Below are 15,065 nucleotides of genomic sequence, written 5' to 3' on the forward strand. Positions count from 1 at the left end.
TGATCAATCCCTCTTGAATTATATTTTTAGACAACAGCAATTCAGAAAAACAACTCATTGGTTATGAAACACTGTTGGATGTCCTGAGGCAGTTGTAATTTGCTAAACGTAAATGCAAGCACATTCTTACTTAAAGCTGTAGTGAATGTTGTTGTTATAAAAAGATGTTAGAACAGGCAAATAACAGTCCTTTCTACAAATCCTACCACAATAGGAAGCTTCCTCAGCATGGTCTGCTCTTGCAGAATTATATTTTCTGTCTTATTGTACAAAACGCCAATAAGTATAACAGGTTTTGGGAGACAGAGGGAAGTAGGGAATGAACGGGGGGTACTTGGCAAGATAGGAGAAATGGGTGGGGTGGGGGACGTGGACAGGAGGAGGAAAGGGCAAGACAGAGCTGAACTGGGGGTTGGGGAAGTGGGAAGAGGGTCAGATAGGGAGGGAGACACTGACCAAAGTGAGGTACAAGAGACTTGGGCAGAGGGTGCTGAGGTGGTGGGGGTGGGCGGGGGGGCGGGGGTGCAGAAGAGAGATTATGTGGGGCACGGGGATTGGTGCTGAAGGTTGGAATACAGCATGGGGGATACAGAGATGGCACAGTAGGGAGTGGGGACAGAGAGGAAACGCTGGGCATGGGGGAGATTTAGGAGCGAGGAAGAGATATGAAAGGGACAAGAAGATGGGGATAAAGAAGAGTTTGTGGTGGGGGGTAAAAGAGAGTCGGGGAGTTAAAAGGTTGGGTGAGTAAATATTGTGAGAGAGGGCAAGGGAGAGACGGAGGGGGCGGGGGAGAGAAGGGGTGTGGAGCAGAGAGAGAGGAGGCGGGGGAGAGGGAGAGATGGAGTGCAGATGTGTCTGAGAGAGAGAGAGAGAGCGGGGAGAGATAAAGAAAGAAAGTGGGAAGAGAGAGAGGGTGGGGAAGAGGGAGAGAAGGTGGGGAGAGAGAGGGGGGCAGGAGGACAGAGAGTGAGAGCAGGGGGAAGACAGCAGGCCCCGGGTGAGGACAAGGGATAAAGAGAAAAGGAAGAGATTTAGAGAGAGATGGATTGAGAAGATTTAGGAGAGGAGGAGGAGAAGTGGCAGGAAGGAGTGGGGGGGGGAGGAGGGCAGAGGGAGGAGTCAAGAGGGAGTGAGATGTGAGGCTTTGGCCAAAAGTAGTAGGAATAGGATTACAAATGGGACAAGCAAGGGAAGGATGTGGGGCAAGAGGAGAGGAGATTGGGGTAAGGGTTGCGGTCAGTTAGGAGTCAGTTAGGAACTTGGTGGGCAAGAAGGAGTTAAGGCAATGAAATGGTGGGCAGGGGACATGCTGGGAGAATCAAGAAAAGTCAGAAGTGATGGGGAGAAAAACACATCAGACAGTGGAAAACAAAGAGTTTTGGATTCCTGACCAGAATCGACAGCAGGAGGAGAGAAAGACAAATGTTATTTTACTTGCGCTTGTGCACATTCCCATTGCAAATCAGCTGGTTAATTAATAGCTAGTGGAAAATTAGTGGTAATGATTTACAGTAACACTGGACAGTCATTTCTGATTTCCTGGAAACAAAGCATCTGTTTATAATCAACATTGACAGCCTTTGACAGGCAGTGCAGAGTCGCCATCGTGTGGTCTATATGGTTTAAGAGAGGCAGTGTAATCTCAGCACATTCTGAAAACTGGGAAAGAATCTGCCTACCAGATACTTAACCCATCCTGGACAGAAAAGATACTGAAATCATGCAAGATAATTGATGAAATAAAACTGATTCAATATTTATTTTAAAACGAGAAAATGTTATATATCAGTGGGACATGTTCTACTCCTGTTAGGCACATAAGCTGAGTCACAATTTTGACAGGATTTAGGGGATGCATCGAACTTTAATGCAAACACAATGTCAAAGCACAGTGGCTCAGTGGTTAGCACTGCTGCTTCACAGTGTCAGGGACCCGGGTTCGATTCCACCCTCAGGTGACTGTGTGGAGTTTGCACAGTCTCCCTGCGTCTGCATGCGTTTCCTCTGGGTGTTCCTGTTGCCCCCCCCCCACAGTCCGTGGATGTGTAGGTTGGCCACAGGTAACACAGGGATAGGTTAGAGGGGTGCACCTGGGTGGGATGCTCTTTGGAGGGTCGGTGCGGACTTTATGGGCCGAATGGCCTGCTTCCCACACTGTAGTGATTCTACAAAACAAAATCAGTACTAATGTAGTTGGGGACCCAAAAAATGTGTAGCTACAGGATCGGCTACAATTGGTGGAGGTCACAAGTAGCTTTGGTGGGTTTTCGACCCGGGTGTGATTGGGAAAGCAACTTGGTCATGAAACAGTGAAACCTTTCTGCAGCTGCCTTCTGTCAGCATCATTTAACAGCGCCCACTTTTCCTTCCAAAAAATAAAACAAGGGACTCGGGGCTGACAAAAGCAACCAGTTTATTATTCAAAAAGCAGAAGAGGGAGCACAGAGCTAGCAGAAGTGGCAGAGAAATAATGTACAAGGATGGTGCCAGAAATGTACTGGTAAGGACTGGACCAACATCTGGCTTTCCCTTCTACTGAAACGAGATACTGGAGCCGTACAGACCTGATAGAGGTCTGTAAAATTCTGAAAGGTCTCGATAGACTGGATGCAGACACCATTACTTCCTCTTATAGGGGAGGGTCAACAATAGGAGACAGTCACCTTCAAATCCACGAAGGAATCTTACCCAAAGATTGTGGAGGCTGTGGAACTCGCCACCAGACGAGCCAGTTGAAGCAAGGAGTAACAGATGAATTTTAAGTGGAAAGCTTAAAAAAAGCTACGAGGGAGAAGGGAGCAGAGGTTCAGGTCAGGAAAGACAGGAAGAGCACGGAATGCCTGGGTTGACTGGCCTCTCTCTGTGCTTTATATATCTTGTATATGAAGGAAGAGCAGAGAGGTTATGTTGAAGCTGTACTGAACTTTAGTCCGGCCACAGCTGGAATACTGCATGCAGTTCTGGTCACCATGCAACAGAAAGGATGTGATTGCACAGGCGAGGATGCAGAGGAGATTCACCAGGATGTTGCCTGGAATGGAACGTTTCAGCAATGAAGTGAGGCTGGATAAGCTCGGGTTGTTTGCTCTCGAGCAGAGAAGCTTCAGCGGGGATCTGACAGAGGTGTATAAGATTATAGCTGCATGGACTGGTGAATAGAAAGCAGCTGTTTCCCTTAGTTGAATGGTCAATAACAAGAAGATATAATTTTATATTTTAAGGCATGAGGCTTACAGGGAATAAGAAAATTTTTTCTCCCCCAGAAGATGGCGGGTCTGGAACATTACTTCCGAGGGTAGCTGTGGCAGGAATCCCTACAATCTTTAAAAAGTATTTAGATGAGCACTTGATGAGTCATAACACTCCAGCCTATGGGCCTAATGTGGGCAAGTGGAACAAGTGTGAGTAATAGTGCATTTCAAGCTTAATGGGCTGGGGGCTATCTTCTGTGCTTTACAATGAGATGACACCTAAGCAATGTTAAAGCTACTCCCCAAATACCTTGCAACGTATATAAGGAGCAACAGGTGACAAGGAATAAGGTAGGTCCACCCAAGGACAAAGGAGGGAATTTATGCTTAGATCCAGAGGAACTGGGTGGGGTCCTTAATGAATACTTTGCATCAGTATTCACAAAGGAGAGGGACACGGTAGATGGTGAGTCTAGAGAGGGGAAAGTTGATATTTTAGGGAATGTCAATATAAAAAAAGGTGTTGGGTGTTTTGAAAAGCATTAAGGTAGACAAGTCCCAGGACCTAATTGGATCTATCACAGAGTACGGGAGGAGACGAGGGAGGAAATTGCTGGGGTCTTGTATGGAATCTTTGCATCCTCTTTATTCACAGGAGAGTCCCAGAATACTGGAAAATAGCCAATTTTATTCTTCGTTTAGGATATGGAGGTGCCGGTGTTGGACTTGAGTGGACTCGGTCAAAAATCACACGAAACCAGGTTATAGTCCAACTGGCTTATTTGAAGACACAAGCTTTCAGAGTCTTGCTCCTTCTTCAGGTGCTTTTCTGATGAGAGATCTGTGACCAGTCGTGTTCTACAAGGATCAGTGTGGGACCCCTGTTGTTTGTAATATCTATATAAATGATTTAGAAGAAAATGCACGTGGTCTGATTAATAAGTTTGCAGATGACACAAAGATTGGGGAAATTGCACTGTGAGGAGGATTGCCAGAGGATACAGCAGAATACAGATAGACGTGAGGCTGAACAGAGAAATGGCACATGGAATCTAATCTGGACAAATGTGAGATGAAGAGTTTTGGAAGGTCTGATGCAGGAAGGAAGTATACAGTGAATGGCAGGACGTTTTTAGAAGCATTTACATAGAGATCTAGGCGTTCAGGTCTGTAGTTCCCTGGGAGTGGCAACACAAGTGGATAAGATGATCAAGAAGGCATGTGGCATGCTTGCTTTCATTGGTCAGGGCACAGAGTGTAAAGACTGCAAGTCATGTTGCAGCTGTCTAGAACTATAGTTGGGCCACTTTTGGAATACCGCATACATTTCTGTTTGCTGCTTTACAAGGGGGATGTGGAGATTTTGGAGAGTGTACAGAAATGGTTTACCAGGATGTTGCCTGGTTTGGAGTGTATTAGCTAAGAGGAGAGATTGGACAAACTAGGTTTGGTTTCACTTGAACGACATAGGCTATGGGGCGATCTGATAGAAGCTTACAAAATTGTGAAAGGTATGGATAATTTGAGTCATTTTCCCATGGTAGAAATGTCAATCACCAGGGGACGTTGGCTTAAGGTGAAAGGAGGAAAGTCTAAAGGAGATGTGAAAGGCAGGTTATTTTTTTAAACACAGAGTGGTAAGTGCCTGGAATGCGCTACCAGAAGAGATGGTAGAAGCAGCTAAATTAGCAACATTTAACAGACATCTTGACAGATACATGAATAGGCAGGGAATAGAGGGATAAAGACCATATAGAGGCAAAAAGATTTTAGTTTGGAAAAGCGTTTTGTGTCAGTGCAATCTTGATGGGTTGAAGGGCCTATTCCCGTGCTTTATTATTCTTTGTTCTAACATCAGCCCCTGGCTCCTGTAACCTTGCATAGTGGGGACCTTCTCCAGAATCTCACCAGCAAATATCTATCTATTTCAGTGAAAGGTAACAACTGACAAAGGTAGGTTTGCTCTGAAGCTGATTATGCTGCAATTCTTGGGTGATTCTTTAGACTGATGGGATACGAAAGAAATGGGATGAAAATGATTGAGCCGCCCATACTCTTGCCTTGAGCAACCAGTCATCCTAATGGTTTCTTTTAAATAAAGATAATTCATGGACTTAAATGAAACTTGATCTGCTCAACCAAAACTACTTTGGGACAGAGAATAGGTCACTGACAAAGCAAAGTTAGCAAGGTCGATGTAGTGATTGTAATGAAGTCAGCCAGGTGGAACTTAGTTCAGTTACCAACAGGTCAGGAGTTCATTTGCTCCATGGCTTGGTTGGTACGACTCTCAGTTGATATTTTTAGTCTGATACAGCAATAGTCACAAAGGTCAAAAAGTTTGCAAACATTCTCCAAGTTGTGAAAAGCATCTCCTCTACCTCAGTCTGGGATATCCACCTCCTGGTGCAGCATTGTGTCATTCATCCTGCACGCGGGAACACAGAAAGGTTTTAAGAGAATAATGTATTCTCAGGAGCTGAGTACTGCTGACAAAGTGGTAGTTACTTCTCATCTCTAAATGCCTTTGAGCATCAGGCCATGAGCTGCCTTCTCAAACCACTACCAGTCCATGTGCTGGCTGGAGATACAGAATTGCAGGAATCTAGGTGTTGCCCTTTCAGACTCTCTGATACAGGAGATGCCAAATGGCAGACAGTTGAAGCAATACTGCCAGAATGGTATTATGGATTAGTTTAGGTGAACAATCTTGACTCGTGGTCTAAGCGTATCTGCCAGACCCCACTGTTGGCATCAAGTTTCATGAAAAACTTGCTTATTGCCAATTTTAGCTACAGGCCCAGACCTACCAAACAGACTCCCTCCACCCATGGCAAAGCCTAAACAACTTTACAAGATACAGAATGAAGTAGAGCAAGATAGTGGGCAAAGACACATCCCTGCCTGATGGGCTCAATGCTGTCAATGCTCAGTACGAGCAGAGTGCCAGCGGTCACTGTTGCAGATGTCAGATTGGTCTTCTTGGGAGTCAACCCAAGGAAAGCGAGGGGCCCCTACAGTGTCTCCGGTCAAGCACTGAGATCCTGCGCGGACTCCTGTTCATTGACTACATCTCCGCCTTCAACACCATTATCCTCTCCAGACTGATCTCAAAACTCCGTGACCTTAGTTTTGGCTACACCCTCTGCAATTGGATCCTCAGCTTTCTGACCTACTGATCACAATTGGTGAGGGTGGGTAACTGCACCTCCTCCACATAACACTCAACACTGGAGCCCACCAAGGATACATCCTCAGCCCCTACTGTACTCCTACACCCATGACTGTGTTACCAAATTCTGTAAAAAAAGTCATCTACAAGTTCGCTGACGACTCCGTCATACTAGGACGGATATCTGACAATGAGGAATCAAAATACTGAAGGGAGATAGAGGGCTTGGCGACGTGGTGCAATGAGAACAACCTCCCTCTCAATGTCAGCAAAACTAAAGAACTGATCATCAAATTCAGAAAGAAAGGAGGAGAACATGCCCCCATCCATGTCAATGGAACTGAGATTGAGAGGCTGGACAGCGTCAAGTTCCTGAGAGTGACGATAACGGACAACCTGTTTTAGACTCCCATGTAGATGCAACAGTCAGGAAGGCTTCCTCAGGTGGCTCAGGAAATTTGGCTTGTCCATTAGGATCTTGACCAGCTTCTACAGATGCACCATTGATAGCATACTGTCCGGTTGCATGTCAACCTGGAATGGCAACTGCTCTGTCCAGGACCATAAGAAACTACAGAAGGTGGTGAGCACAGCCCAAACCATCACAGAAGCCAATCTCCCATCCATGGACTCCATTTACACAGCTCACTGCCACAGAAAGGCTGCCAACATCATCAAAGACCCATCGCACCCCAGTAATGATCTCCTACAACCTCTTCCATCAGGCAGAAGATACAGAAGCTTGAACACACGCACCTGTAAGTTCAAGAACAGCTTCTTCGCAGCCCTTGTTAGGCTGACGAATGGGTTCTTTAGTCTCAAATAATGCTGATCTTACAAACATTGGTCTCACCTAGTACACGTCCTGTGCAATGTAACCTGTATGCGTCTGCCTAAGCTTTTTTTAACAGCCTCTGATCTGTTCATCCTTCCTTACTATGATTTGCCCTTATTGCTCATAAACAAGGCTTTTCACTGTACTTCAGTACATGTGAGAATAAATCTATCAATTTTGCTCAACTATCATTGACGAAAAAGGATGAATTTTTCTTCTCATTCCTTTGCTTTAGGAGTTAAGATCCTCACGCAATCTTGGTTCTCCATTTGTCTTGACAGTAGTTACTAGCCTTGAGAACTATTGTGTTGATTCTGTTACTGGTGATGCTTTCAATCATGCTGTTTGACTGAGGTTTTACTTTTCCTGTCACAGAATGAGGAATTTTCCTGGGAGTGTACAGGCAGATGGGTTTAGGAACTATTTACAGCGTAATGCGGTTATCCTGGATCAATTTGCCCAGACCTCCAAATAGCTTTGAAACCGCTAGCCTGCCTTCATTGTGAAGCACCATATTCACTCTCTCTAAGAGGTCCCAGATGAACACAGCATTTCATATTTCACTGACATTTCATCTTCTGTGTCTAAGCTTTGTGATGATGTGATAAGTCAAAGATCTGACTGTGGGTGCTGCTAACCTGAATGAAAAAGGAATGCTTCAAGGGTTTAGCATGTCAAGCATCATCTCAGGAGAGGGAAAGAGATATCGTTCTTAGGGCTAAAGGAAGTAAAGGGAATATGCAGATAATACTGAGGTGGATGATAAGCCATGGTCATATTGACTGGTGAGGCAGGCTGGAAGGGCTGAATGGCCTACTCCTGCTCCTCTTTTCTCTGTTTCTCTATGCTCTATGTCTCCCTTTAAATGCTCATTCTAGACTAATTTCTCCTTCTGAGATCAGTGGCATATGATCAGTTACAGCATCATCAGTGAAATGCATCTCATCATATCACAATGATACTCTATGCTATGTTTAAAACAACTGGTTTCAGGGGAGATGGCAGATCAGTTAATATCACGGAACTGATAATCAGGACACCCACACTGTCACTCTGCAGACACAGGTTCAAATTCTACAGTGACAACTAGAAAAATTTGAATTCAATCAATATGTCTGGAAAATAGTTTTATGGTCACTATTACTGAAACTATCATTGCTTGCTGTAAAGAACCATCTATTTCACTAAAGTTCTTTCAGGAAGGAAATCTGCCTTCCTTACCTGGTCTGGCCTATACGTGACTCCACACCCACAGCAATGTGGTTGACTTTTAACTGCTCCCTGAAATAGCCTTGCAAACTATCCAGTCAAGGCCACTTAGGGGTGGGTTGTTTCAGGGGGCGTTTAAGAGTCAACCACTTTGCTCTGGATCTGGAGAACATGTCATGATGCCCACATCCCATGAAAGAATAAAGGTAATCGATTTGAAGGATGCAACTTTTTAACATATTCTGGAGAAGTCTTTATAAGCTCACCTGGATATTCTGCAGTGGGTAGCAACAATGAAATAGTATGATTAATGATGCCACAGCAACTCACCTGCAGTGCCCAGACTTAGAAGCACAGCCACCCAGTACACCCAGAATAACGTGAGAATGACGAAGGTCCACAATGGCTGGAATAGCAAGAGAGGGACACTCCCAAGTAGACCACTGGCAACTCGAAACAGCTGGATAGTCAAACTTATCCTGTTCCACGTCACCAAGGTCAGCACAACAAGAACGACCTGTGGTGGGGTTGGGCAATAAATCTGTCAGCAAATAACTGGAAAAAGACTTGCAAAAGCAAAATATTGTGTACAGAGACATTCCTCGAAGGGATGTGAGAGCCTCCTCCTCCCAGGGCAAATTACACCTGCAGGGGCCAGTCTCCTGGGACAAATCCCGCTGTAAGTGTGACGTGCACATCCCTTTGCCCCCGTCCCCCTCCCCATTTTCTCCTTCCATTTTGCAGAAAACTTTCCCCTGTGTTGGTGATACGTTGCGGCCTTCAAAGTAATCAAAAGGTCACGAGTGCTATTCTCACTTATTCAAATGTTACCACCCCCCCCAAACAACACTCTGGCTTCTGGTTCCAGAGCCTGGGGAGGGCAGGCCGATTCACTCTGCCCAGAGGGGTGGGGGTTTTCTCTGTGGGTGGAAATCTGAGTGAAAACCCACAGAGCTTTTAAGGTACAGCAGGTCAAGAGCAAAGACTTAAATTTTCCAGTTGGTGACTCCACAGAGACAAAGGAAGTGAGAAATGTATTAGATTTTGAGCATGGGACGAGGGGGCAGGAAGAACTAAAGGGAAGGTTTGTGACAGGGTGGAGGGCAGGACGGAATGAATGAGAACAGTTTCATTGAACACCAAAGGGAATGGGAATTTTTGGTACGGACGAAGAATCAAAACAAGATCTCCCTCGCTGAGGTGCGAAAGGCAGAAGAGCAGTGTCTGATTGTAAAATAAAAGGATTATGAAAAGAAGGAAATAAAATCCAGCAAATAAAGTACAAAAACAAAATGGAGGCTGATGTTACAAGTTAAATTTAGTGAGATCAATGTTGGATCCAGAAGACTGTAATGTGCCTGGTTAGAAGTGGAGTTGTTGTTTGTGGGTTGAGCTCTGCTGGAACACCCTGGCAACCCGAGGCCAGAAAGGTCAGTTCTGGCGAATGGTCCATGGGGGTCAAAGCATTAAGTCTGTTCTCCCCACCATAGATGCTGCTGGTCCTGTTGCATTTTTCCAGCATTCTATGCTTGTGTGACTGAAACGTCAGAATGGGAGTGAGACAGGGAATTGGAACGGTAGGCCAGAGGTAGCTCAGGATGTTGGCTGAATGGTGAAGGGAACTTGCATTTTTACAGCCACTTTCAGGATACCCCAAAGCACTAGGCAGCCAAATATTTATTTTCCATTTCAAAACCTTATTATGTACACAAGAACAGCAAGATCCCATAAATAGCATCAGAACAAGTTATAGCAAGTTCTTTCAGTGGACTTTATATACATTTAGCTGATTTAGATGTTGTTATGTTTAACATCTGTCCTGAAGGATCATGCCTCCATTCATAGAGAACTCCTTCAGCATCAGTCCAATCAGCAGTGATACAGGGTCAGAATTCTAGGGTGGGGCTTGAACCTGTGACCTTCTGCCACAGAGGGGAGAAAACTGCCACTGAGCCGCGCACAAAATGGGCATTATTGTAAAGGAAAATGGAACACAGCCATTCATCTCAATCTGGTTCAAGTTAATCACAGTGCAGTTACATTAATAAGGCCCAAAAATAATTCAAAAAATTCCACAAGCAACTCATTGTCAGCTATTAACGGTCCCCACGAGCAGCTTTTCATTTTCCCAGGCTGACCTTTACCCTTTATTTTGTCTGTCCAACTGTTTTTATCTCTCTCTATATGTATCCGTGTACCATTACTCGTCCACCCCATCTCTAGTAAATGTACCAACCGTCTCCTAGTTACCGTCAGTTCTGAAGAAGAGGCACTGGACCCGAAAGGTTAATTCTGCTTTCTTTCCACAGATACTGCTGGACCTGCTGAGCTTTTCCAAAAATTTCTGTTTTTGTTTCTGACTCCCAGCATCCACAGTTCTTTGGTTTTATTTCTCAAAAATAGTCCCATTTAATATCCCGCAATACTGTATTTTTATAGATCCATTTTACATTCTCAAGCAGGACTTTCTAAAAAGAAAAGTTTTGGGAAAGTAGGATGTTATTCTAAATTCAGATGTTTTTCCTGAATGAAATATATTTAGATGTGGAAACCCCCTTCATGTTCACCGACTTAGTCATCTATTTTTCATTACAAACTATTAAAAAAAATTGAACCTTCAGTTCTATTCTAAAAGAAACACTTTGGAAACTGTTATTCACAAAAAAATCAGACAGAGCCTGTGTTTGTTCATTCCTGACTGTTCCAAATGCATTCATGACCCAAATATTGGAACACTGGGAAATCCCAGGCCATTCAGTTCAGAGTTCACTCTCACCTCTGCATATTTAATGTATTTTCATGTGCGGGAAGTTAAAAGTGCAAAGGTGAAACGTTACAACTAAAACACAAAAGTAAAATGAACAACTTCAGGCCTGAGATTGGTACTTGAACCTGTTTTGTGAATATGATTCTTCTCAACTTCAGATTACTAAATGTATTCCTTTACTCAGTAACAACTCAGGCAGATTTATTTTTAAAGTTTTAAACATCTTACCGATACGATGGTTGCAGTAATGGCAAATCCCAGAAGTGCTTTAGTATTTTCCTTTTCCGTTTCCAGGACTATATTGGGATCATTCATATTGTCATAGTACAGCCACCACAGAACACCTGATACAACTGAACAAACAAAAATTCAACTTTCATTCAACTTGGACAGAGCTTTTGAGAGGACAGAAGGTCTGAAATCCAACATTTGTGCAACGTCCTGGGTGAAAGACTCTCACTTAATCAAAAGATGCCACTATTTAAAATCCAGATCTTTTTGAGTGAGATAATGAAATGTGAGAAGCTGGATGAACCCAGCAGGCCCAGCAGCATCTCAGGAGCACAAAAGCTGATGTTTCGGGCCTAGACCCTTCATCAGAGAGGGGGATGGGGTGAGGGAACTGGAATAAATAGGGAGAGAGGGGGAGGGGGACCGAAGATGGAGAGAAAAGAAGATAGGTGGACAAGAGAGTTGCAATGGGAGAGAGATTCCCTGAGGTTGGTCCGGAGGGAGGAGGGTAACTTCTTCAGGTTAGGCATCCCTGGAAGAGGCTTCGCAGCGAGGTTAAAATTGTATTAGTGATAATGGGAACTGCAGAGGCTGGAGAATCCAAGATAATGACATGTGAGACTGGATGAACACAGCAGGCCCAGCAGCGTCTCAGGAGCACAAAAGCTGACGTTTCGGGCCTAGACCCTTCATCAGAGAGGGGGATGGGGTGAGGGTTTTTGAGTGAGTTTGTGCATGCTTTTGTGGAAGGGGAGGGCTCAGCCGTACAAAGGTAGCTTAGATGCAGAACTTCTGCATTCCATAGAACACATACTTAGGCCACATGTGGAAACAGAAATAACAAGACTACAATTACTGCAATCTAGCCTTGGCCAGTAGTTGACAAGAAACCAGAAGTTTAAAGCCAACATCTTGCCAAGAATAGTTTAGGTGGAGTATATGTTACAAAAATGAGGTTTATAAGATTATAAAGTGAGGAAAAATGAAATGTAGGGGGTGGGTGCAGGGGATCCAGAGACTTGTGCTGAAGTCTACCTTACAGTAAGCCTGGCTGCTTTGATAGTTGAAAATCAAACGAAGGTTGAAATTATTTTATTTGGAAGAAATTATGAGGTATTTATACTTAGAGACAATGACAGTGGCCTGTGTGTTACCAGTGCGGTTTCTTAGTCTCTCAAAGTCCTAGAAAAGTCATGTTAATATAGACTTAAAAACAGCTATGCTATAAGTAGTCCATTTACTTCTAAGATCAAAGCAAGTTGGGATCAATAATAGTTTGTCAGGATCTCTAGCTGGGTACAAGATATTGATGCTTCACATCACCATGGGGAAAGAGTGTAGAGGAAACAATTGTGATCAGGTTACAGGCTTCCCTGTAAGTCAGCGACTATTGCAGACAGTGGTCTGTGTGTTCAGCTGAAAGGATACGTTGCTTGACATTGTGAACTACTACAACCAGATGCAGGAAAGAGATGGGGGTCTTTAGCTGTAGACATGCATCCTGCAGACATTTAAGACTTGTCAATTCTAGCTGATAGTCAATTTGTGGGATTCTCTGGAAACTGTTACTGTGTGAAATGCAGATACCCACTGGAATTTTAAGCAATTGTGGGCTCTTTACTGCAAGGATGACAACTTTGTGGAGAGGGCAATATGCAATAAGATAAACATAAAATGATCCTGACTGTAGTTTACAATTTAACTTACCTATAAAAAGAAAACAGAGTTCAGTCATTGGTGTCTTCCTTATTGTTTGTTACAGTAAAAGATTCAACCTGTCTAAATTTTTCAAACAATAATTGAAAGTTCAAATCTTTATTCTAAAATTATTGGTTTTTACAGAGATCATAACACTTGCAATGTGGTGTAGCATAGATTTTCTTAAAAAGGAACCGTAATCAAAAAGGGGATGGGAATGTGAAAAAAGACAATAGAGGGTCACTTACAGAAAATATGCTTTGTATGATAACAGCAAACGCTAACCTGACGAGGGATAGAGTCCAAGATAATAAAATGTGAGGCTGGATGAACACAGCAGGCCAAGCAGCATCTCAGGAGCACAAAAGCTGACGTTTCGGGCCTAGACCCTTCATCAGAGAGGGGGATTGGGAGAGGGAACTGGAATAAATAGGGAGAGAGGGGGAGGCGGACCGAAGATGGAGAGTAAAGAAGATAGGTGGAGAGAGTATAGGTAGGGAGGTAGGGAGGGGATAGGTCAGTCCAGGGAAGACGGACAGGTCAAGGAGGTGGGATGAGGTTAGTAGGTAGATGGGGGTGCGGCTTGGGGTGGGAGGAAGGGATGGGTGAGAGGAAGAACCGGTTAGGGAGGCAGAGACAGGTTGGACTGGTTTTGGGATGCAGTGGGTGGGGGGGAAGAGCTGGGCTGGTTGTGTGGTGCAGTGGGGGGAGCGGACGATCTGGGCTGGTTTTGGGATGCAGTAGGGGAAGGGGAGATTTTGAAACTGGTGAAGTCCACATTGATACCATTAGGCTGCAGGGTTCCCAGGCGGAATATGAGTTGCTGTTCCTGCAACCTTCGGGTGGCATCATTGTGGCAGTGCAGGAGGCCCATGATGGACATGTCACCTAGAGAATGGGAGGGGGAGTGGAAATGGTTTGCGACTGGGAGGTGCAGTTGTTTGTTGCGAACTGAGTGGAGGTGTTCTGCAAAGTGGTCTCCAAGCCTCCGCTTGGTTTCCCCAATGTAGAGGAAGCCGCACCGGGTACAGTGGATGGAGTATACCACATTGGCAGATGTGCAGGTGAACCTCTGCTTAATGTGGAATGTCATCTTGGGGCCTGGGATAGGGGTGAGGGAGGAGGTGTGGGGGCAAGTGTAGCATTTCCTGCGGTTGCAGGGGAAGGTGCCGGGTGTGGTGGGGTTGGAGGGCAGTGTGGAGCGAACAAGGGAGTCACGGAGAGAGTGGTCTCTCCCGAAAGCAGACAAAGGGGTGGGACTCCTCCGACACTTCCGCCATCTACAATCCGACCCCACCACTCAAGATATTTTTCCATCGCCACCTATCTTCTTTTCTCTCCATCTTCGGTCCGCTTCCCCCTCTCTCCCTATTTATTCCAGAACCCTCACCCCATCCCCCTCTCTGATGAAGGGTCTAGGCCCGAAACGTCAGCTTTTGTGCTCCTGAGATGCTGCTGGGCCTGCTGTGTTCATCCAGCCTCACATTTTGTTATCTTGGATACTCCAGCATCTGCAATTCCCATTATCACTAACACAGACATTGATTCTGCTGTCAATTTGTGGAATCTTTTTTCTAGTCATCAGTCCCACAGGGTGCTCCAACCTGTCTCCTGGGGTCTGATGGAATGGGGAGGGAACCACTGTCAGCAGTGAAGCAGGGAATGGCCAAGTAGGGGCACTGGGCCAATCACTGGGGATTTGGGCTCTGGAGGGGATGGGGCTCATGGGCTCTGGCACATTGGTCCCATAGCAGCTCTCAAAACATGAGGCCTTGAGGAAAATTCAGTCCCAAAGCACATGCCAAAGTTCAGTTCAAGGGGGCAGCGTAAGTTGAAGCAAGGGTGATGCGAGAAAAAATCTTTTTTCAAACAGTGAGTAGTTAGGGTCTGGAATGTGCTGCCTGGAAATGTGGGTGGAGCAGGTTTAATTGAGGCATTAGGAAGGGAATTGGATGATTA

General features: G+C 44.9%; 1 protein-coding gene across 11 annotated transcripts in view; it reads right to left on the bottom strand.

Annotated features, from left to right (window-relative positions):
- LOC125456346 (choline transporter-like protein 3) overlaps nucleotides 1-15,065 on the bottom strand; it is a 195,778-nt gene that overhangs the window by 37,857 nt on the left and 142,856 nt on the right. For all 11 annotated transcript variants that reach the window (XM_059648053.1, XM_059648057.1, XM_059648059.1 and 8 more), the window contains 2 exons: nucleotides 11,406-11,530; nucleotides 8,741-8,927 (listed from right to left, as the gene is read on the bottom strand). In XM_059648053.1, the coding sequence (XP_059504036.1) occupies nucleotides 8,741-8,927; nucleotides 11,406-11,530 (312 nt within the window). The remainder of the gene's footprint in view (nucleotides 1-8,740; nucleotides 8,928-11,405; nucleotides 11,531-15,065) is intronic.

This window comes from Stegostoma tigrinum, chromosome 8 (assembly GCF_030684315.1).
Source record: "Stegostoma tigrinum isolate sSteTig4 chromosome 8, sSteTig4.hap1, whole genome shotgun sequence".
In the NCBI taxonomy this organism is placed as follows: domain Eukaryota; kingdom Metazoa; phylum Chordata; class Chondrichthyes; order Orectolobiformes; family Stegostomatidae; genus Stegostoma; species Stegostoma tigrinum.